We start from the raw sequence: 22,369 nt of genomic DNA on the forward strand, positions 1-22,369 counted from the left end.
TTTGCTGAAGTCAGTGAGTGGCAGGAGGGTTTTTGATGAGCCATGAGTCCATTCAGAACTGGCCTTGTGCAAAGTGGGCCAACATACGTGGTATGATTGATTTACGGGCCAATTTGCCATACGTGCTTTCATCAAGGAAAGATAAGGCACGTTTGTTTGATGGACCTCATCGAAAACATAAGCCCAAGATAAGGCCCGTGTGAAGAGAACCACCGACCCCCTCCCTAACACACAGCCCAGTGCACCTCTCAAAAAAAAAACACAGCCCAGTGCACGGAAACAGTCGGCCCTTTTCTTTCCCCTTGTAACCCTTGTTGCGATCAATAATTTATTATTCGTTTATCATTTTTACTCGGTGATAAAAATTAGTAATTAGATAAATATCAAACCTAAAACAACAATGTCAATGTACGTGTTCAATATGTTTTAAAACTTGGCTCATGAAATTTTAAAAATGCTGAAATAGCCGGTATGTTTAAAACCAAAACCCAGACTCGACATATTTAAAATGTTGAAAATACAAAAATAAAAATAAAAATGCAATATCAGTTCTCATCATGGTGTGTTAATCCTAAGCAAACATAAAGCTCAACGAAAACAAAAACGGAGGCACGCTACAACTTGTCTCTCGTCGTCCTTTCTTCCGCATCATTTCTCAAATCTAATTTTGTTTTGGGAAGAATCAAATGACAAGTGGCCTTGCATAAGGGAAAAATCATTATAAAAAACCAAGAATTACGGGCAATTACATTAGCAAAAAGGTTTTGTTCTAAGGTTGCTGCAACTGCAATTCAGGCCGGCGCGCACAACCCTCTTCAAACCGAAACAGCAGAAACGCTTGGCAGTTGGCACCAAAAACAAGCGGCGCCCAAAAACCTCCTTCCGCGCGGCCGCACCGACCGGCCCCGCGGCACCCAGTCGCCCAGGTGTCCTGCCCTCCTCTCCTCCGTTCAAATCCCCCCACACCGAGGGCAAAAAACACGGGCGGGCGATTGCGACACCGCGGAACGCGACGCCGCCGCGAATGATTGGGATGGGGGAACGGAGCGCGTGAGCGGCGCGTACGGGAGGCGACGCGAGGCGTGGCGGGAGGTAGATGATGACAAGCGGAAGCGGGCCGCGACAAGATCCACGATCCTAGGAGGCGCCGGTACATGATCGCCCCCTCTTCCCTGCCTGGATTTTTGTTCCCTTCCCCGCCCGCGCTTTGTCTCTACCCGCTTGGATCTTGCCGGATTCCTACCCCAATCATGGCGGGCTCGCCGCGCGCTAGGGCGGCTGTATCTTCATCCGTAACTATTGCTGCAGCCTGCTGCGGCCGGGGTGCGCCGAGAATGAGATAAAGGGGATGGGGTTGTGGGGTTACGGATTCCTGCGAAAGTTACGCCAAATTTGCGCCGAATTGAACCGATTGTGCCCCGGTCGAAGAATGCACGGTAGGATTACGTGCTTGACGCTTTCGACCTTGTGCGTACGCATAGTTGTTCCGCCAATGTACATTGCTCAGCTGATTACACGGAGAAACTGAATGCGGTGCACCTGTTACGTATTCGGTCCATTTTGGTGTTTCCCGCCACGCATTTTATAACTTTGGTTAAACTGTAGACTAATGATAACTATATTTTACTTGATTTTGCTGCAGCATGTGCTTGTATCAATATCAATTATTAGATTGTGGGGGGCAGTTCTGAATGATCTGGTCCGTTGTAACTAGGACTGTAATAAGTCATATTAAAAGGGTAACATTAATCCATTTCCAGTACTCTGTTCTCGCTACATTGCTTTCGTGCTTTGTTCAACATTGCATAATCTCCTTCTGGTTGCTCTTGGACAATGTGATACAAGTATTAGCAAGCAATGCATTCAGTCCCCATTATCCAAGTGCTGCCTTTATCTGCAGAACTACAGGCTCCAGACTGTTAGCAAACACATGGACTGACAAAAGGAATTGACTAAAAAATTTGAGGGGTCCTTGTTTGTTCTTTAAACCTTCTTAATAATATTATAAAACTGAAACATCAGTGTGATACATGCAACTGAAATAGAAAATTCATTTAGTAGGTCTGGTTTCAAGTATCAAATTTGTTCAATCAGTTAGAACCCTCATTCATTGAATATAAATGGAGCTGATACATCTATTTTAAACTTCATATGCATTCAATCTGTCTTCTTTATCTTAGCCCCCAGTTTTCTTGCAGAATAGTTCTATGCTTCTTGGCTGCTGTCCCTGTGGCTATCACTTGTAACTTGTAAGTTGTAACACCTGAGCTTATGCAAATGGCTTCAGTTCTGTAATTCTTATATTTGTTATACACAGCTGCAAAATATTCGAGATAGTTGTATTTGATTAGCTTATTTTGCATACCATTAGCTCAGTTAATCTATGTTAAATTTGATTTGTAGCAAGGTCGCAAAAGTCTCCTAAAAACAAGCTAATGACATACAGAAAACCTGCCAAATATATGTGGCAGACGATATTGGACTAGTTTAATAGATTACATGGAAGGTAGCCTAGGTTCTCGGATCCAGCGTGACTGAGAATGATTGTTATGACAGTAGATTAGAGGACGGGGAGGAAAATGAGATTTGGGTGGTACCTGAGGATTTGAGAGCGTGATCAGGTGCCAAAGTGGTAACGGATGAAAAATAAAAAAAATGTTTTGTGTAATGGGAAGAGGGGAATGATGACAGGATCATGTCCATGTCACTGATACACCTGAAGATTAAAACCACTCTCAATTAGCCGATGGACTAATGGTTTCTATTTGTTACCGGTGAGATGCTTTTTTTCTAGTTCTGGCACTATATGCGTAGACCCTCCATATCTTGTCCATGTGAAGTTATGTATCATTCCAGATCATATATCTTAGTAATTAGAGATTTTACTGTCAAGTGTACTAGTATGCCTTCATGGAAACTGAAGATGCCAATCATACTACATTCTGATTTTGACTACATGAATAATCAGTACATCTGCAGTCTGACAAATACAAACTTGCACCGCATTGAGCAGCTGGCAGCTGTTTTTCTTTTTCAATCTGAGAAGTCGCAAACTTGACATTATTGAGGTTGCTATGTTACTTGACTGTATTCCATCATACTTCGACTCTTTTCTGTTACTAGGATAACACTAAACCCTTTCTTCAAAAAAAAAAACACTAAACCGGTTTTTTTCTCAACGAGTTTCATCTTTTGGCTGCAACGATGATTCAATTAGTTTCTAGTTGGAGGAAGCTAGTTTTACAGTGATTTATTGGGATAGTGCTGTTCAAAATAGGGCATCGGCTATCCTGCTGCCAGAGCTATAACACCCTAAATCACAATTGCACTTAGATAAGTACATGTAAGCAAGGATGAATGCAGACCAGTCAACTCAGGTTCAGACTCTGTAAATATGATCATTACTGAATTGAATGCATACTGCTGGGCTAGCCTGGTCCTGAATATGTTCTGCTATCAGCTATGCTTACAGTGATAATCCGGTCCTCCCTCCCGCCCCACATCTGTGCAAGAGGCATTGATTGCCAGTCTTGTGTTTATCTGTTCTTACATATTTGCAGTAATTTACCAATTATTTTCCTTAGGAAAGCATTGGCATATTGATGGGTTGGTAGCAGAGTTCAGAGACATATCTGCTTCATTTACCATCTGCGTACTCCATATATCTGGACTGTTCTTCCTCTTAAATGGCTTCTCGATTCATGTCAGACTACAGCGAGTAGATTTTAGTTCTGATAGCTTTTCACATCCTGTTCATGTCAGATAGTTTCAAGGTGATAATTCCCACCAGCATAGTTTCAAGGTGATAATTCCCTTATACTGGTGGAACCTGCCATGGTAAGGAGGATTGGAGAAATGAGCTGTGCGGTAATTAAGTTGCTCATCATTTTTAATTGGCCTACTGTGCCAGACTACCAGCCACCATTCCCTATTATACATGTGGTGGTACACTTTAAGAAGAGAGGAGCAGAATCACGTGAAGGACATGTGACAGCTTGGGTTCTTAGATGAATGGCATGATCATCGTGCCTGCTCTTGCATCTGACATGACAGGTATGAATCACATATTCCCATGTTGGTATGTTTCTTGTGGCCTTTGACAAGTTATACACCAATCAGTTTGGAAAGCTATGGGTTATTCAACATTTTGGTCTAGAAAAAATGTTCTATGTGATTTACAACTAAAATGTAGTCTATAAATTAGAATGATTGTTTCTCATAAATTGTTACCTAATTTTGTACTTTAGCCTTTTTGTCATTGACTGAATATGTCAACCTTGAATGTCAGGCAGGCTCTATGCTTAGATGCTGGGTATCCAAGTTAACAAATGAAGGCACATTAGAAATCCATAATGATCGGTGTTCCTGATGCTCTGGTGTAGAAACCTTAATAGATGAAATTCTTAAGTGAGTTTAATCAACAAAATATAAGATGTATATGTTATCGTTGTGATTTGGACCAAAACAAAAAGGACACTGTAGTCTTAGATAAAGAAATGTGCAGGCATGCATCTCATGCTGTATCATGGTTAGGTGTAGCCTAATAAAACAGAGTAAACATTTAATCACACTGATGCTTAGAAAACATTTTGAAAGTTTTTAGAAATAAAATGTCCAGTCTATTAGATATTTTGATTGGCATATTGAGAAAAATATATGTTAGCATTAATTATAAATTCACAATACAATCTGTTGATTATCATCTGTGATATGCTTATGTTGTACATAAATATGAGAGATGCATAGAAATGAATTACAAAATTGTCTTGTGGGGACTACAAAATGACGAGCCTACAGGGTTATGTGTGACGTAACTGAGTTTTGTGTTCTAATATTCATAAAAATGGTTACTTAAAACTTTGCTAAACATTTCGCCTATTTTTTCCCCTGATCTTGTTCGGTTCGATTGTGTCACATGCAAGTGTGTAACCTTGATTGTTAGGGCGTGTTTGGTTCCTGTCCAGAGCTTGCCACAGCTCGCCGCACCTCATGTTAGCCTGTGTTTGCTTTGTGACTCAACCTGCGGTGTGCTGCACTGGCCTCAATGGCCGCTCAGTGGTTTTTCTCAGCAATTCTTGCCAAAAGCTTGGCAACTTTTTTTTCTGCTACAAGTCTGGCGCCGCCTGAACCTCGGTGTGGCCAGGTCTGGTCGAGAACCAATAGATCCTTAGTAGTTTTGTTACTCAATTGTCTTGTGGGTTTCTGCACCACGTTTTGCTTCTCTTTACATTTGAAGATTGATATATCGCTAATCTGACCTGTGTGATTTTCTTAATTCAGTATGTGTGTATTTGCTAAATAGTTCCATCTAAATCTGAACCGAAAAAAAACCCTAGAAACTCGATGTTTTCATTTTATTTAGCACTGAGATACCTATACACTTTTTTAATTATGTAGAAATGAAAGATTTTGTTACACTTTCTTTTATGTATGTCCACTTAGCTCAATGGTTAGAGCTTGGCGTTGTACTAATAGCATATAATATTTTGTACAAATTCATCAAATTGTGCCTCTGCCACATACTGACATACTGATTAGCATCATTTAGCAAGTAGTGAATAACAAACCACTGGATTATCAATAGTATATAACAGACTTTTTTGTTTGTCTTCATCCAATCCCTATCTACTGACCATCGGGTTCATTATTCTATTAGCCTATCTCGTGTTAACTGTGCATATCTCCTTGAGCATTGAAAATTTTAGGATATGAAACAAGTTCTTCGATAGCTATGAAGAGTTCTAATGCATGATTACCAGCCATTTAAGAGCTAGTTTGGATAAACAATTCCCCTTGTGGATTTGAGGGGGTCGACTCGAGGAGGAATGAACTAATTTTCCCCTCAATTCGCCAGTCCCCTCCAGTCCACATGGAGAATGGGCGTATTCAAACAAACCCTCAGTGGATATGACTGTTATCCTGCATTTGCTACTCAGATCATAAAGACGGCTACAAATGCATGTATAGAACACTTTGTGCAAGATATGTAATATCAGCAGTTAGTTATTTATCTTCAAATCTGCTCTCAATCTGGAGTGGACTACGTCATTGGGTCAAGCCCCACTGGAAGTTATGGTAATGAAATACTTGTACCGATCTTGCTTTGCTCCCTGCACTGTGCATGCCAGTGGATGCAGCTAATTTGATAACAGCATTGAATTCATTTATCAATTAACATAAAGGTAGCCAAGCAACTGTCTTGCTTTGAGGGCAGTGAAAGCTGAAAGCACTTCAATCATCAGGAAGCAGCTTGGCGCGCTGCTGCTGTCTACTACTCCCCGACAGATTGGCATAATTCAAGGGCCAAGGGCCACAACGGTTTGCATAGACTTACTGCTTCAAGTTAATCAGACTAATCAGAAAACAGATGTGCTACTTGATGAAGGATTTGAGTAGCACAATGGTCATGGAACTTAGGGAATGTACTGGGGACTTTTAATGGTAGTTAACTAGTAGATTTGGGGTCTTCGAGGTCTCACTTGCTAAGTATATGAGCTGGAATCCATGGGGCTGTGCACTCCATGCATGTCATGCTCATCATATCTTTAGAGTTGGGAGAAGGTTTGGTTGGCATGTGAGTGTCCCTGTGATTTGTTTTCTGTGGTGGTATTGGAATTAGGGGAGAGCTTGGGGGTTGTTTGTCTTTGTTAAAATACGGCGTTCCACACCCCCATCACAGCTGTGCAGACGTTGGTCGGACGGCTGTCGGAGGTACAGTTTGTTAACAGACGGGAAGCTTTCTGGAGGATCTGCTGTGCCATGTGACGGTAGACCCTCTGGATCCTGTCATTTGGTCTGTGCCGGAAGGTACGGGAGAGGGGATCTTTTACATGTATTTTCTGTCACTTGCTCAGTGTTTTCTTGCTTCAAAATCAGGTCTGTGTTTGGTGGTAGAACCAGTGCTGCAATACACAATGGTGGACCATTACATTAATTCATTCCGTTACCCAGCATGTGCTCTGTTATGTTTCCGTACCAGCGGCTCATTTTGATTCGAACCTTTGCTGCCTCTCATGAGTTGTTGTTTGTTTAGGCATTTCATTTTCCCTCTGTGCCAATCAGTTCCAGTATAGCTACACCCTGTAGGTGCTGCAGAGAAATGACAAAAGGACTTAAATTAGCCTTGCTACTAGCTGACAAGATATTTGTGAGGTCTACTCAAATCTCCTCAAGAATCAAACGTGATGTATTGCCTTTATAACGACAGTGGTATTTGTTTCTGAAAAAAAAGATAAACAGGAAAGCTTCGCTTGCAAACAATATGGAATCTGCAATGGTAATGCCAGTTTTATACCCTTCTTAAATTTGTATTTTGAGAATTTGGCTTGAATGTTTTGTAGTGTTTCACAGTAACATTGGGCCTTCCTGTATCGCTTCATCAGTGAATTCACGTGCATATCTGATTTATTGTTAGCTCATATTATTTTGAGTATATTATAAATTACACAAGTACGTAACAGTATTTATAGTAGATGAGTGGCTGCACAGTGCACTGATGGGTTAACAAGTCACCCTTCCATCATTGTACGAGAACGTACTGTGTCCATTTGTTTTTTAGTTGGCCTGACTTAAAAAGGCAACAAGGTTCCATTTTAGTGCTGGTAGACACTTTTTGTAATGACTAAGTTATGTTTCACCACTTGGAGGTTCTGTACTAGTACAAGTGTTGCACAACCTTTAGTTTTTTTTTAGAAATGCAATATCCATATAGCATTGGTATGCATGTATCCTGATTAATTCATTACTTTATATATTACAGTATAAATACCAGTATAGGAGTGCCATTTGTTTTTTATCACATGGAGGGTGCCTTGATTCAGCTACTTTACATTAGCTGGCGATTCTGATACTATAATATCAGCTACTGTTATTCAAGTTCTTATGATCGTGCAATCTCTTTTTTGTAGTATGAATAATTATTACATCTCGTTTCAAAAAACAATTATTACATGAAGACTGAAGATCTTTTTTGGAAAGCTCCCCAAGAGTGAATAATTATTTGTGTTTCAGATTGATTGGTGTAAGGAAAGAAGGTTCCTGGAGATTCACATACTTGACTAGCAGCAGAGATCTGGAGATTATTGGTGAGATGTACAAGCAGCTGTGTGTTGCCCCTAGGAGGGGAACCAGATTGCACAAATTAACAAACAAAAGGGACTACAGTAGAGAAAGGACAAGAGATGATTCCCTGGTATTAAGAGATCCACTTGTCCCATCCCTCCCGACTTTCCCTCCCTTTTCTGCTCGCGGTATCCATTTTGAATTTGTATCATCCTGCAACATGCATCCAACCATCCTAAAGTCCGAATCCATGGTCCTTATCATTTGCTACTGCAAAGTACTTCTCTTTGCATGCTTCGATCACATGAATGATGAGTCCCGAAAAGAAAGCTAGCCTGTTATGATCATTGCATGCAGAAATCTAATGTTGCACACTTTTGCACCATGTTGTGAATTTGCATCACGCATTAGGATCATTTACAAATGTCAGTGTAGTCCCATGCTGTCTGATGTTTTTCACTATGCTCTGCAACGGTCCTAACCCTCCTAGTGAGGCTAAACATAACTTCCTCCTATAAACTTGTCCATAAGTTGCTCATTTGTTTATGTTTCACGACTTTTCATGCCGCCATCGTGATGATAAAGGTGTTTCTAGGCGTCCGGATTTTGATAATAAAGCATGCTTCTCATGTCGGCTAGGGGTAGTGGAGGGCCCAGTATCCCCAGTTGTGTGGTATGCAGTAGTTAGCCCTAACCCTATTCGTGAAAACAATCAACAGGGTTAACCCATTGTGTGTTTATTATAGTTGCAAAGGTGATCATGCGGTGTGTTGGGGTCACATGCTCTTTAGCATGTCAATTGCCTCATTTCTTTATGGCACGTTGCTGGGATAGGGAAGAAGAATGTCATCTCACTAGTATGGACTATGGAGGGCAAAGGAAGGATGCCCTCTGGCACATGCCTTCCGTTATGGGGACCAGAAACACATGGGAGCTACAAATCTAGAGCTTCCCTTCGAGAGGAACACGGGGGTGGAGCCCTTTGGAGATCTCTAGGATGAAAGCTTTCTTCCCCATAACACCTCCATTCCCCTCCCGACTTGAATTCCGAATTAAATTGCATTAATTGGTTGTATACATGTGATTGCTCAGAGTCGTAACATGTTAACTTTCAGTTGTATTTTTCTGGAGCCTGTTGGCTGCATTTGCGTCTTGGCACTAGACAAAAGTGGTAGCGAACATGTAAAAACACTACGGTTCTGAATTCTGATATATTTCAGTGTCTGTTGTTTCAGCATTTCTGAAAGGAAAAGGGTGGGTAGGAATGAAGCGACAGCCCTAAAGGAGTTTGGCAATACCTTGTGGTGAAGAATGGGCAATAGATGTTGGATGTCGCGCTGCCATGAGTTTTTTCTGCTTGCCCAATTGAACCGGACCTTGGGAAGAAGAGAAAGGCATTTGATGGAGGCAACTCCCTCAGGTGGGGAGAAGAGCCTGCGCTCCACCTGGCCAGTGCAGTGGCTGCTCTGTTAATGCCTTTGCCTTTTTTCACGAATGAGGTAAAAAGGAGCCATGCACTTGAAACTTTGATTCTGGCAAGGAAACTATACATACCGGCATCATGCTACCACTTGCACCCTGTGAAACCTTTGATGCAGGAACAGTCCGATGGGGTATATGTAAATGCTGCTGTACAAATACAGCACACTTGGCAGAGTACCTTTTGTTTTCCTACGGATGAATGATTGGAGCTGTAGGCATATGGTAGGTACTTTTGGTTTTCAATTACCCCTAGACGGCGGCTTGTTTGTGCTGATACTAGATGGTTTTCTGCAGCTTGTGGAGTGCCCCTGATTCTTTAACACAAGAAGCAGCACGAGTCCAGCAAATCACAGCCGCATCAGCTGCTTGTAACAGCACATCAGTCGTCATCATCAGTATATCTAATTCCGGAGTTGCAAGACATTCTACTGTGCAAGACAACTGTGCCTCAGTGCCTGCATGGAAACCTGCAGTTGTTTAATCCCGTAAAAACCGGTAAGCAGGTGAGCAGGGCGGAGTTCTTGTGCTCCATGAAATGAACCTGAGCTGTACTACTTGGCATGATCCAGATCCAAAGCTAAATTTGAATCATTTTTGCAGATCCCAAGAGCAAAGCCCTCGCCTGCCTGTCGCGAGTACTCGCTCACTCACTGCTCCCCCACAACCGGTGGAGTCAGGCCAATCCAGCGGCATTTGCAGGTGGCCATCTCACCACCCCATCGCCATTCCGCTCTCTCGAAGCAACGCAATATGGCAGTGTGCTGCTGCTGTGCCCGGCCAGCGCAGTTTGACAGGGGAGATGAACAGTGGCAGGGCCGAGCGCCACCACCACCACCACCGCGACAGGGCCCCCCAACCCACTCCTCGCCGCGCCTTTATGGGGAGGAGGCGAGGCTCATCGGCCGCTACAGTTCTGGTCCTCTGGTCGGCCCGCGGCCGGTGACAGCTTGGTGGCCGGCGGGGCACCGTACCAGTACAAGCCTTGGACGCCATCCATGATCTATCCAACACATTGATGCCGCGGCCTCGCAGAGAGGTGGCAATGAATTGAAGCTGATGATGGATGGGGTGGTGGTGGCGCACTGGCGCTGGCAGATCAGAGCAGGTGCTGATGATTCGCATCGTACGCCGCCGCTGCCATCAGTCTGGTTTATATCCACTCCACCACCTGCTGCTGCTTGCTTTCTTGGCTGCCGCGTTTGGTTACTCTTCCGCCGGCTGTGGCAGTGGCACACCCGTTTGTTCCCTTTGCAAGGTACTCTTAAATGGCCAGCACCCGGCAAGGCACCCATCTCTTCCTTTAATGGCTTCTGGTCTGCATCACAAGAGGACCACAGAGAGGAGAGAACAATGACAGGGAAGTAAACAGACGCACTGTGGTCATGCATGCATCTACCATACGCCCGCATTCCCCCTTTTGGCGCTCTCTTTTTCCCTGGTCACCTTTTTTTTTCCTTCCTTCATTCATGTATCAAGAACAGACGGGACACGACATGTGTACAGTTTGCAATCCTTCACACACCAACCACACCCGGCAAAACCTCATCCAAGATGGAAGGAAGGAAATCATCAACCCAAAACGACTGAAAAATTGGGAGGCACAGGTCAAGCCTTCTACGCTCCTACTCGCTTCTTCTCTACTAATCTAATCTGCTGCTGCTGCTGCCGTCTTCAGCAGTATATATATGTTAGTACAGTACAGTGGGGTGCTTCTTTGTGCTCGTCTTGAGGACAAAGCAGTAAGCTCATCTTGAGCCTGAGGAAGGTTATTGGTCATTCTGCCAGGTGCAATCGACACTGACAAGGTTGGTTAGTAGCTTCATCATATTCTCACATGCCCCGATTATGATCGGACGGCTCGGATGATCGAGGCCGGAAGATGACCGGCGCCCCGTACTGCGGGTGGAGGAGCATCAGGACCGTCGGCGCGTGGAGGTAGCTGGGAGATAGCCGGAAGTCGAACCGCTGGAGGATGATGGCCACGGTGAGCTTGGCCTCCAGGAGCGCCAGGTTCTGGCCGATGCACATCCGGGCGCCGAGCCCGAACGGGATGAACGCCGTCGGGTGCGCGGCGGCCTGCGCCACGCCCCTGGCGAACCGCGCCGGGTTGAACTGCGTGGCATCAGGGCCCCACAGCCGGGCGTCGTGGTGCAGGGCCATGATCGGAATCAGCAGCTCCGTGTCACGTGGGATCAGGCACCCGCCGAGCTCCACGTCGGCCTTGGCACGGCGCACCGTCGCCACCGCCGGCGGGTACAGCCGCAGCGTCTCGTTCAGGATCATCCCGAGCTGCCAATGAGACCCCAGCACGAGTCAGCTCATCGCCGGATCGGACATTGTTAATCTCATCGGGTGATCAGAGAATTTTGTCAGGGAGGGGGCGCGAGAGCTTACTGTCTTGAGCTTGACGAGCTGCTCGCGGGAGGGGATGTCATGAGCGCCGCAGACGTCGAGGACCTCCTGCCGGGCGAGCTCCTGCCACTCGGGGTGCATTGCGAGCACGACGGTGGTCCACGTCAGGAGGTTCGACGTCGTCTGCTTGCCGGCGAAGAAGAACGTCTTGCACTCCTCCACGATGTCGTTCACGGTGATGGGGCTCACCTTGCCGCCGTTGCTGCTCGCGTTGATCATGAGCCCGAGGAGGTCCTTGGCACACCCGCTGAGCTTCTCGTCGTCTGCGGCTTCCTGTCGCCGGCTAATGAGCGTCACAAGGTTCTTCCTGATCTCCTTGTCCAGCTTCCACGAGCTCGTGTTCTTCCTGGTTGGCAAGAACCTGTACACATACACGCATGGAAACCATGTCAGTTCTTTATAGATAATTAGAGCACAAAACATTGAATTATGACGTCACGTTAGTTGATTGGTTACCTGTATCCAGGGATGAAGACCTTGCGGAATGCCTCGGAGGCGAAGGCCATGAGCTGGGTCTGGAGCTTGAAGACGGCCTTGCCGTCCTCGTAGCTCCGGCCGAAGGCCGTGCGGGTGATGGCGTCCTCCGTCACCACCTGGAACCACTCGGACACGTCGATCTCGACCTCGCCGGACCCCGCCGCGGCCATGTCGCGCCACTTGTCCACCATGTCGACCACCGTCCTCCCCACGAACGGCAGCAGCAGCTGCATTCCGTCCCAATGTGCCATCAGTACAATTCACCACAACAAGAAGAAGATCGTTGCAGAGGCAAGGCTTGCAGGCTGGCTGTCTGACCTTGAGATTCTCCATGTGGAACGCCGGCGTGAGCACCCGGCGGCGGTGCGCCCACTTATCGCCGCGCAGGCTGACGAGGCCCTCGCCCTCGAGCTGGCGCACCATTGGGTGCGACTCGTAGCGGTCGAAGTGGTCGGCGCGGGACACGAGGATCTCCCGGATGAGGTCGGGGTCGGCGACGGCGAGCCTCGGCGTCGGGCCGAACCATATCAAGAACGTGGAGCCTGGAGTAAGGAAGAGGCAAGATTAATCAGAGAGCGAGGCACGGGCCCTGAGCGTGAGCGTGACAAGCCGACGACGAGGCAGCCAATGATTGGCCAGGGAGGCCATGTTACACCACGTCAGCACAGCAAGCATCCCACCAGCTGCCAAGGGGAGGGAGGCAGGGACGGGACATGGCAGGGCGAGATGCCGGCGATGCCGACGCAAGACAACACCACGTAGTACACGCCGAGGCGGAGCAGGTACGCTACAACACCCTGTACCCCCGCGGCCGCGGCACACGCCGCGCCGCCGCTGCCCTACCGGATGGCAACACGACACGAGGTGAGGGGCAGGGCAGGTGGTGGCAGCGGCCGCGGCGTGGCGACGGATGGGCCGGAGGCTGGGGACACAGGTCGCGGCCGCCCGCGGGCGGCGGGCGCGAGGCCGGGGGTGGGGAGTGAATATGATGGAGACGGTGGCGGGCGGGACAGGACGGGGTGGCGGGGGGAGCAGGCAGAAAGGGAGATGTGTAGGCTCATGTCGCGGGGGTGGGGTGGGGTTGGGGGGGGGGGGGGGGGGGGGGGGGGGGGGGGGGGTGGCGGTGCGCGGGGGCGCCGCGGCAAGTAGGGAAATAGACCCTGGCCACCTAACCGGGCTGCAGCCGGGGGACAGCGAAAACGAGAGACAACTACGGCAAACCGCTCCGACAGACCCAGGGGCGCGCCCTCGACATGCCCACTAAATGCGTGTCGCCCAAAGGCGGCAGCATCCTGGGAACAAGACGCATGGCGCGCAACCGCAACTTGTTGCCGCTGCCGATGCCGACGGTCTCCGGTCGTCGGTCCGTCGTGGTCTCTCTCTCCTGGCCATGCTCATGTCAATTCGACCGGCAGAGGCTTCCCTCTCCATCCCGTTTCCTCTCTCTGCTTTGCTTTGCTTTCCGTAGCAGGTAACCACCGTAACAGAGAACACGGAGGAAAGGAGGACTGGTGCGGCCGAGAAAGAAGAAAACAGAGCCTGGACTACTCTGTCTGGCATCGAGAGACAGAGGATTTTCTGTAGTCATGGACACGAACACATGAAGCCATGAACCCACCCGGAGAGAGCGAACGAGGGCGCGTACCGTAGATTTTCCTCCAGTGGTGGTAGAAGGCGAGGACGCGCGGGAGCACGTTGTGGGAGCGGTAGGGGCGCGGCATTGGGTTGGCGGAGGCGGCGACCATGAGCGCCACCATCTCGCGGACGCAGCCGACGAAGAAGCGGTAGCGGGGGCCCCTGATCCCCTGCCGCGCGAAGTGCTCCTCCACCCGCCGCGGCCGCCACCACAGCACCTCCATCAGCTTCGCCGCCATGTACGCCGCCGCAAGCACCGCCGCCGCCGCCCAGCACCACCCCATCGGTGGCCGAGCACCAACGGATGTATGTGAGGAGGTGGTGTCCAATACTACAGAGAGAGAGAGGGAGGGAGGGAGCGAGAGCGGGCTGCCTGTTTCTTGCGTCTGTTGTACTAGCAGCAGCGCGTCGCGTGAGGTGGCAGGGGAGGAGAGGGGGAGACGTGGTGAGGAGAGAAAAAGGAGGCGAGGCGGATTTATATAGGAGCGGGATCGGGGCTTGGGCGCTTGGCCCTGTTGCTGGCCGCTGGTTGTGTGTGTGTCATGTGTAGGATTAGTTAGTTGTAGCGTGGCAGGATTTGGCGGAGAGGGGGAGGGGCAGCATGGTAAATAATAAAAAGAATTGGAGGGAGAGGCAACTCGGGCGGGCGAGGGATGTGCGGAGGGAGAACGCAGGGCCGGCGCCGCTGGGGCCGCCGTCGCGGGGATTAATGGCGGGGTCAACCCGAATTGGCAACTTTGTTTTCTTCCGTCCCGGCGCCTCTCCCGCGCGTGGGCCCCACGGGGGCGGCGCGCTCTCTGACGTGCCAGCGCTGTTCCATTCCACTCGCGGCGCGGCAGGCTCTGGAGGAGAGAGCAGAGCACTGGGCGCGCTCTGGTCTGGCCTCCCCGAGCCAGTGAGCCGCCTCCAGCCATCCCATCTCTGCCATCCTGGTACGCACTGCATCTGCTCTGCTCTGGTAACCTGATATACTCGCAGTATCATCCTCAAGTGTATGCATTACTCGTCTGTACAACTCTAGCATTCTTCACGCAAATCAGCAAATCAATGACAGTTACGGGCTCTGTGTGTAAAGGCATAGCAACATTACAAGCATTGCTTTATCCTCTTCTCTGCCTTGACAGTTACGGGCTCTGTGTGCGCCAGCTGATTCATGACAGCAGTCAGCAAGTAACTCCTCTCTATGACCCTCTCTCTCCGGTTATCCGCTCTGGTTGTTTTGGGAGTTTATTACGCGAGTGACACCTTTTTACGGTGTTGGTGGGGTGTGCTTTGGCGACTGACGAGATTGATGAGATCTCTTGGGTGACATGTGTGGATGCGTATTCTTGTTGTATCAGCTCAGCTATGGCCTATCAGCCTATGGGTGTTCTGCCTTTCGGGGATGGAGCCTTGGACGGAGATGGGGGAGAAAAAGGTTGTGTGGCATGTGGGGGTACTCCCCCGAGCCTTGGGGCGCAGAAGAGACAAGGCCGCCTAAAATCTTTGCTTTTGGTGTAGGATCATTTGATTTTTAGTAGGAGGAAAAAAGGGAAAGGTGACTGCAGGGGAAATTGGAGCTACGGCTATGTGTGCTTGCCACCATGCCAATGTTAGGGTTGGCAGGCAGTAGGCTTCATTTGATACAAATCGAAAAAGAAGAATAAAATAGTTTGCTAACATGTTTAGTTTTCCTATCTAAGGTTCATATGGCCGAGATGAAGGTGACTGATAAACCAAAGGTCAGTCAGGTTCATGAACACTGCCTGCATCATCTTCATATCGCATGCAACGCAACAAACTCCACTTGCGCTTGTGCATATTCCTCCTCTAGCTACTTTCCCATGTGGACTGTTGCAACGGACTCCGTTTCTGCGCCGCCCCTCTTTTCCCAGTGGACTCTTGCAATCCGTTTCTGGTCGGGTTTGTTTGTGTACACATCAAGCCCCCCGGAATTGGAGGGGAGCCTTATCTGGTGTGCCTTGCTTTTTTAACAAAGTGACGTTCGCTACATTGATTGCATCTTGTTCCATTGTAACGTGCCAACCGAACAGTTCAGTGCCGTTAGCTCCTCCCTCCCAGAATATCATACCCTCTCTCCATTTCTGTGTGAAACTCGAGCCCAAAAAACTTGCTAGGAGCCTCTCTCTTGGTTTGGAGCCATTCATTCTGATTTCTGGAGAAGTTACTATGCAACTTTTTACCACATACTCCTGTACTATTGGACATGAATGTGAGTGGTACCCATGCCAAAGTTGACACACACTGATTCATGGAACCAATAAGGTCACAAGGCTGCCTGCAGCAGGGTGCTGGAGATACCTGAGATCAGCTAGCTGCTTTTAAATTTGCAACATTTTTGTGCCCTTGGTGATGGACTGATGGTACAGCAAGCTGTTCCCATACACTAGACTGCCCATTGATGACTCAGCATCATTGAAGGGGAAAGAGCTATATAGTGTACCACTACGTCACAGCATGTACATGTTGCCTAAAAGCCTTGTAGAGTCCACTCTCCGATCCTAGCGGCGGTGGTGCATGCTAGCTCGTAGCTAGCTTTGCTCCCAGCGACATGACGTTGCACAACAAGGCGCACAACTGGCAGGCAGGCATCGCTGGGTTGTACGCCACACCGGAGAGCTAGCGGAGCGGAGCGGACGGATCGGAGCCTCCCCACTGCTCACCTGGCGTGTCGCTGGCCTGCTTGGGCCATTTCTGTTCCCCCTGCTACAACTGGGGCGGCAGATTTAGCCCAAGCACATGTATACGTAGGCTTTGCATATATACATATATGTATATATATAAATCTGATACCTGCAACATGCTTTGCATCACCAAAAGGCTTTGATCTTCTGATGCATCAGATGTTTGTGCGGTGGCTAAGGGTAGCACCGGTCCATCGATCGATGAACAAGATCCAGGCTTGATGGATCGGGGTCACTGTTGCGCCATGAAACGCTGTGCCGGCCGGTGAGGAAAGTGCCAAAGTTTCCTTCTGGGTGCTGTGTGATCGGTCGATGTGAAGAGCTCATAGGCTTAGGGGCACTGCATCCACGCTGTTGCTGCGTGCGGCCGGCCGGCCGGCCGCGGCCATGACCCATGAGCTGATGAGCTAGGGCAGGCAAGCAGCAGCTAGCTGGGGGCCGGCCGGGTGATAGGAAAAGACTTGACGTGCCATGCATTGGAGATAGAGGAGCAGGGCCGGGTCCAGGTCCAGGTCCAGGTTTACCTGATGCTTCACGCACTACACCACGGCCAGATCAGGTAAAAACGTGAGATTGAGCAGCCAACGCGTCGCCTACAGTTTGTGCCCAGTCTGACGTATGCATCGCCTGATCGCCACATTGCCGTCTCATCGTCTCGCCTTGCACTGTCTGCGCATGTACTGTGGATGAGCCTGTTTGGCGCGGCGCATGCATGAGCGCGTGAAAAATGAGTGGACGATGGACGATCACACAGTTCGTGACATGTTGGAGTGGGCGGCCGGGGCTCAAGACAGCTTCAACTGCAACGGATCAATTCAGCTTTGATCGGTCACGGTCACGTCCTACCGGTACCTGCAATCATTAGAATCTCAGTGCTTTTCTTGTTGAATAACCAAAGTGTTAGCAGGAAGCAGTAATCAGACGATGAGGAATAATTAATAATGCCCGTCTCTCCCTGGCGTAGTTCTACGAGTAGGGATGCAAGTGCTGGCATCAGCTGACATCGTCGGATCCACCCACAAATAAGCAAGTTTTTGACCGGTAAAAAACATGCCCCCTACTAAGCACCGAGCATTTACGTTATCTGCTTTGAGATTTGTGCCTGTGATAGAATGGCTTTTCCCTAGTGCCAAAACTTTAGGCAGCCACACGGTCCTTATAAAGCTACATGGCCTGGCTCAGCATTGTGCAGGGAGTCCTTAGAAAGTTGCAGGCTTATGGGTACCCATATTGCTAAAGACCATCCATATAGAATAAGATTCTCTCCGGCTAAGTGGGATAGTTGATTTTTTATTTGCAAGTCAGACCCATACTTAAATGCATACCTGGCTCAAAATTGCAGCAAAGAAATAGAGGTAAAAGATGGCCACATATATACCCTTATGGGATGCATGCTAGACACATATTAGACGTCACTAATACATCAAGCTAGCATGGGCGATCTTTTTGGTAGTGGACAATGTACAAGAAAGTAATGTATGGTATTGAGGTATTGTGCACAACTATAATCATGCGCCTTTCTTTTATTCCCACATTCCGTCCAAGAAATTAGTCGGCAATAATTGTGGATTGAAAGAAGAGGAAGCAAGCAAGAACAACCAATAATAATTGAAGGAAAAAATGTGTGTGCGCGCGAGAGAGAAAAAGACCACCACCATTTCCAATACCTAAGGCAACTAGGCAAGTGGCTGTAGTCGTCGATGAGCTTGAGCCTGACGGTGCGACGCAATGCGGACATGCGGTGCAGCAATGACACAGAAAAAAAGAGGCCCCTAAATGCAAGCTGGAAAAGGAAGAAGCTTCTCACAGGATCCGATCTGACGGATGGGATGGGACGGGGCCCCCGGATTGGACGGCTGCGGATCGACCATTCGTACGCATATTCCTGCCCACCACCGTCCGCGCCCTTTGGTCACCTCACTCCCTTCCCATCACACTCCCCAACAAATCGAGGCGAGTAATGTACTCCAATTTTTTTTTTACTGGAGAAACAAACACTAACGGATCGAGAGCTAGCATCTCTGTCTCTGCACCTGCAGACTGAACCCTGCTCGATTCTTTCTTTTGGAGCTAACCGATCCGTGCTACGACGAGGATGCATCGCCAGCCACGAGATCATCAGATCATCGATCAGCAGCAGCTCGCCTTCTTTTTGTCACGTGCCTTCACTTTTATTTCTTTTTCCGTAGTATGTATGCTCAACTCACTCGTCTTTCTCTAGATTTCGAGTAGACTCTCATGGAGATTCGCCTGCAGGCACCTTTTGTCTCAACGCGCCAACACGGCAATCATGCAGAAAATTTTCAAACATAAATGAACCTATCCAATGCTAAATGTATAGTCAGTCTTGCATATGTTAGACGACAATGTCGTCAACAGAGCTTAGATCTGGGCAAAAATTTCCTCTCTATCTCATCACAAATACTTAATGCCATGGTAGCTCAATTTCATTGATAATGGCTTCACTAATGCGTACTATGAATGATATGGTAGTTGATGCTGCTAGATACCTGAAGATTGGAAGTGGGTGTCAAGTCTCGACTCAGCTCAGAGTGCACGATCGACGCGTGATCGAGCGAGCCAGAGGAGTCCAATCAGACGGGCCTGAGTGCCTGACGGCTCGATCGATCGATCCCATGAGAATGCTGAGGAGCGATTAGGACGCGCATAAGCACCATCAAGGCATCAACTAACTCGGCAAATCATTGTGAATTGTGGTTCGGAGACGCAACCGGATCGTGCCAATCATTTCCCTCCCGACTTGTCTCCGCGAAGCAACAGTGCGCGGCATGGCGCGCCACGTAGGACGGCCGGACGGACCTGACCTGCCACGGGGTTCCGTTCGTTCGTGGACGTACACCGTACACGACGGGACGCGTCAGGACCGACCCGTCGATCGGATGGCTGGCGCCACGCGATGCGAGTGCGTACGCTCTCGACCTGACGGCGATCTCGCTCGTCGTCGCTCTCGCTAGCTCGTGCTCGTCCGGAGATGCACGTGACGGCGGCGAGGGTCCAGGTCCAGCCATCCAGGGTCCTGGCCAGCACGATGGGCGGCGCCCCGGCCAGCACGACGACACGAGGTGAAGCTTCGTTTGTCTTGTTGGGCGCCAGGGGCCCAGCGGTGGCCAGGCGGAACGGGACAGGTCGAGCTGCGTGGGCGAGCCGCGTCCGGCGGTGCCCGGCCAGCTTTCGTGGAGTAGGTCTGCTGGACTTGCCTTACTCCGCGTAAGAACTAGCCATGGCATGTTTGGTGGAGTTTGCTTCCTTTTTTATTTAAAAATTATTGATGCATCAGTCCTTGGAAACATAGCACGGGTGCAAATGCTTCATATATACAAGCATATGAACACACGCACGCACTTGTTACTCCTATATATACACTACTATAAATATGATCATTCGTCCTCGATCTTACCACCGGTTGCTTTTTGGCACTCTAAAATTAGGGTCCTGAAGGCCTATTAGTATCGGGTCGTAACATCACCCGGTACTAAAGGGTCACTTTTAGTACCGGGTGGTGTTACAACCCGGTACTAAAGGTCTCTCTACGGGTTACTTCAAAAGGAAATTATATCCACATCCATCACATGTGCTATTTAGGTCGAGTGGTGTTGACGGTTGTTAGCACGCCAATTTGTAAACCGCAAGTGTATGGATCAGTTGTAACTCTTCCCTCAGAGTATTCCCCCAAGGTTATCAATAAGTGGAACTTATTAACTTGGTGTTTATGAGAGATTCAAATCCAATCTACTAGGCATGTATAGACAGATAACAGATGGAGCAAAGATAACTAATCTAGAGAAACTAGACTATGCAAAGGTATCCCTCACATATGTTGTAATTCTGAGCATGGATAGCAAAACAACACAGATGTGATCTTAGTTTAAATCTACATCTCCGGTCCGGATCCCGAAACCCCCCCACCTTACACAAGAAAGATCCTGTCACGATCATCTCTATCAGCGCAAGCAGGTTAAGGGCATAATCATGTTCTAGGGCATAATCATGAGAACATGTCATACTCATCAGTAGATCATGCATGCAAATCTGGTCACCACGACTACAAGAACACCCTAGGCAATCTATCATCGATTCATAGATTGAAAAACAAGCAAACCCGATAAAGCATAAAACCATCAAAGGAGATACTTAGATCATTAAGAACATGAACACATCTATAACTTCACCATGAATAATTGTACATCACAAGATCACTGCCGGGATCCGACCTTGATCTTGATGACTTCTAGCTCCAGAACTCTATCGTGATCTTCCTCGCAGGGTGATCACGCCGGCAGAGGTTCACCTACACTAACCCTCGACAACTGTACCACCCTCGGCTCTCTAGAGAGGTGTCCCTCAAGCTCCTTCTGCTTCTCTACTACCTCACGTCGAGTACTCATCTTGGATATGGGGCTTGGTGCAGTTTTTAGTGTATTTATAGTCCAGAGAGCGCGTGGTAAAAATTGTAAGGAAGGGGAAGGAGGAAACCCCCAAGCGGATCGAGCTGGGAGGGTCCAGCTTGATCGACCTAGGCCTTCCTTTTAGCCCCTCGCGTCCTGCTTCATCTCCAAGTCTCCTCAGGTGCTCTGGAATCTTCTTTTCACTTGCATGTCGGCCTGGCACGTCGATTGCTTCAGGATGAGATTGATCTTCAATGACTTTCCAAATCTCCGCTTGATCTTCTCCAATTCCTCTTTGATTCCGAGCTGGTCCTTGCCATATCTTCACAAACTTAGCCCCTAAGCAATGTTGGAGGGTTGCTTGCCAATAATGGGCACCAGGGGACGCCAGAAGATGACAGGTCGATCGGCTTGAGCTCCTCTAAGCCGATTGGCCTAGCCTCTTCCTGGGCCCGTTGACCTTTGTCATCGTCTGGTTTGACGCTCGTTCAGTGCTTTATCCAAAAATATGCTTTTAGGCCCACTTTCCTTCAAAAACACAACATCCTCCAAAATACGTTGCACATGTGAAAATGACCGGTCTATTAGGTGTAATCAATAGTTTAGGTATTAAATTCATATCATTATTGAAGATAAACAGGGGTAAAAGTGTGTTAATAACGAGCGTCAAAAATCCCCCATGCTTAAACCTTGCTCGTTGTCGAGTAAGTCTTCAATAGAAATCAGTGCTGCCTTTCGATGTTCACTCCTGCACTTGATCACATACAAGAAAACATAATGCTCTCATAGAATTTTTCTATTAATATATCAAGTTGCTACCAACCTTCTCTAATATGGAGGGTAGACATCATTTAAGCATATCCCACAATAAATTTATTCGTTTTCTCTCAATTTTAAACAAACATCAGAAAATTTTCAATAAAAACTTTTTCAAAAAGAAACTGAACCAAGATCAACAATTTAAATTTCATTGCAATTGCTCATGTTCTCTCAGCTCATCAAGTCTCTCAAACCTATGCTACAACTTCTCCAACCTGTCATCACTCATAAATTATGTGTAACGCTTTATTTGGATCTTTGGGAAGGTTAGTCCTAGCAAAAATATTATAATCAGGATATTATCAAAACAAGAAAGGCTTCTGATGGATCTTACTAAGACTTGTCAAAAAGGTCATGGAAAATAATTATTTATGGAGAGGGAGAGAATGAACA

At 48.0% G+C, this 22,369-nt stretch overlaps 1 protein-coding gene and 1 long non-coding RNA gene across 2 annotated transcripts; one reads left to right on the top strand and one right to left on the bottom strand.

Annotated features, from left to right (window-relative positions):
• The first annotated feature begins 750 nt into the window (after positions 1-750).
• LOC117854547 (uncharacterized) lies at positions 751-10,895 on the top strand. The gene is made up of 5 exons (XR_011898357.1): positions 751-7,276; positions 8,011-8,191; positions 9,297-9,765; positions 9,838-10,046; positions 10,144-10,895. It is a non-coding gene; the product is annotated as an uncharacterized lncRNA (long non-coding RNA).
• A 200-nt stretch (positions 10,896-11,095) lies between these two features.
• Positions 11,096-14,569, bottom strand: LOC117854544 (cytochrome P450 734A6). Its single transcript, XM_034736771.2, has 5 exons — positions 14,078-14,569; positions 12,751-12,974; positions 12,412-12,659; positions 11,938-12,316; positions 11,096-11,832 (listed from the first exon to the last, which is right to left on the bottom strand). The coding sequence occupies exons 1-5, from the start codon at positions 14,349-14,351 to the stop codon at positions 11,374-11,376; spliced, it is 1,584 nt and encodes a 527-aa protein (XP_034592662.1). The 5' UTR covers positions 14,352-14,569; the 3' UTR covers positions 11,096-11,373.
• Positions 14,570-22,369: the final 7,800 nt, after the last annotated feature.

Source organism: Setaria viridis, chromosome 5, assembly GCF_005286985.2.
Source record: "Setaria viridis chromosome 5, Setaria_viridis_v4.0, whole genome shotgun sequence".
NCBI lineage: Eukaryota > Viridiplantae > Streptophyta > Magnoliopsida > Poales > Poaceae > Setaria > Setaria viridis.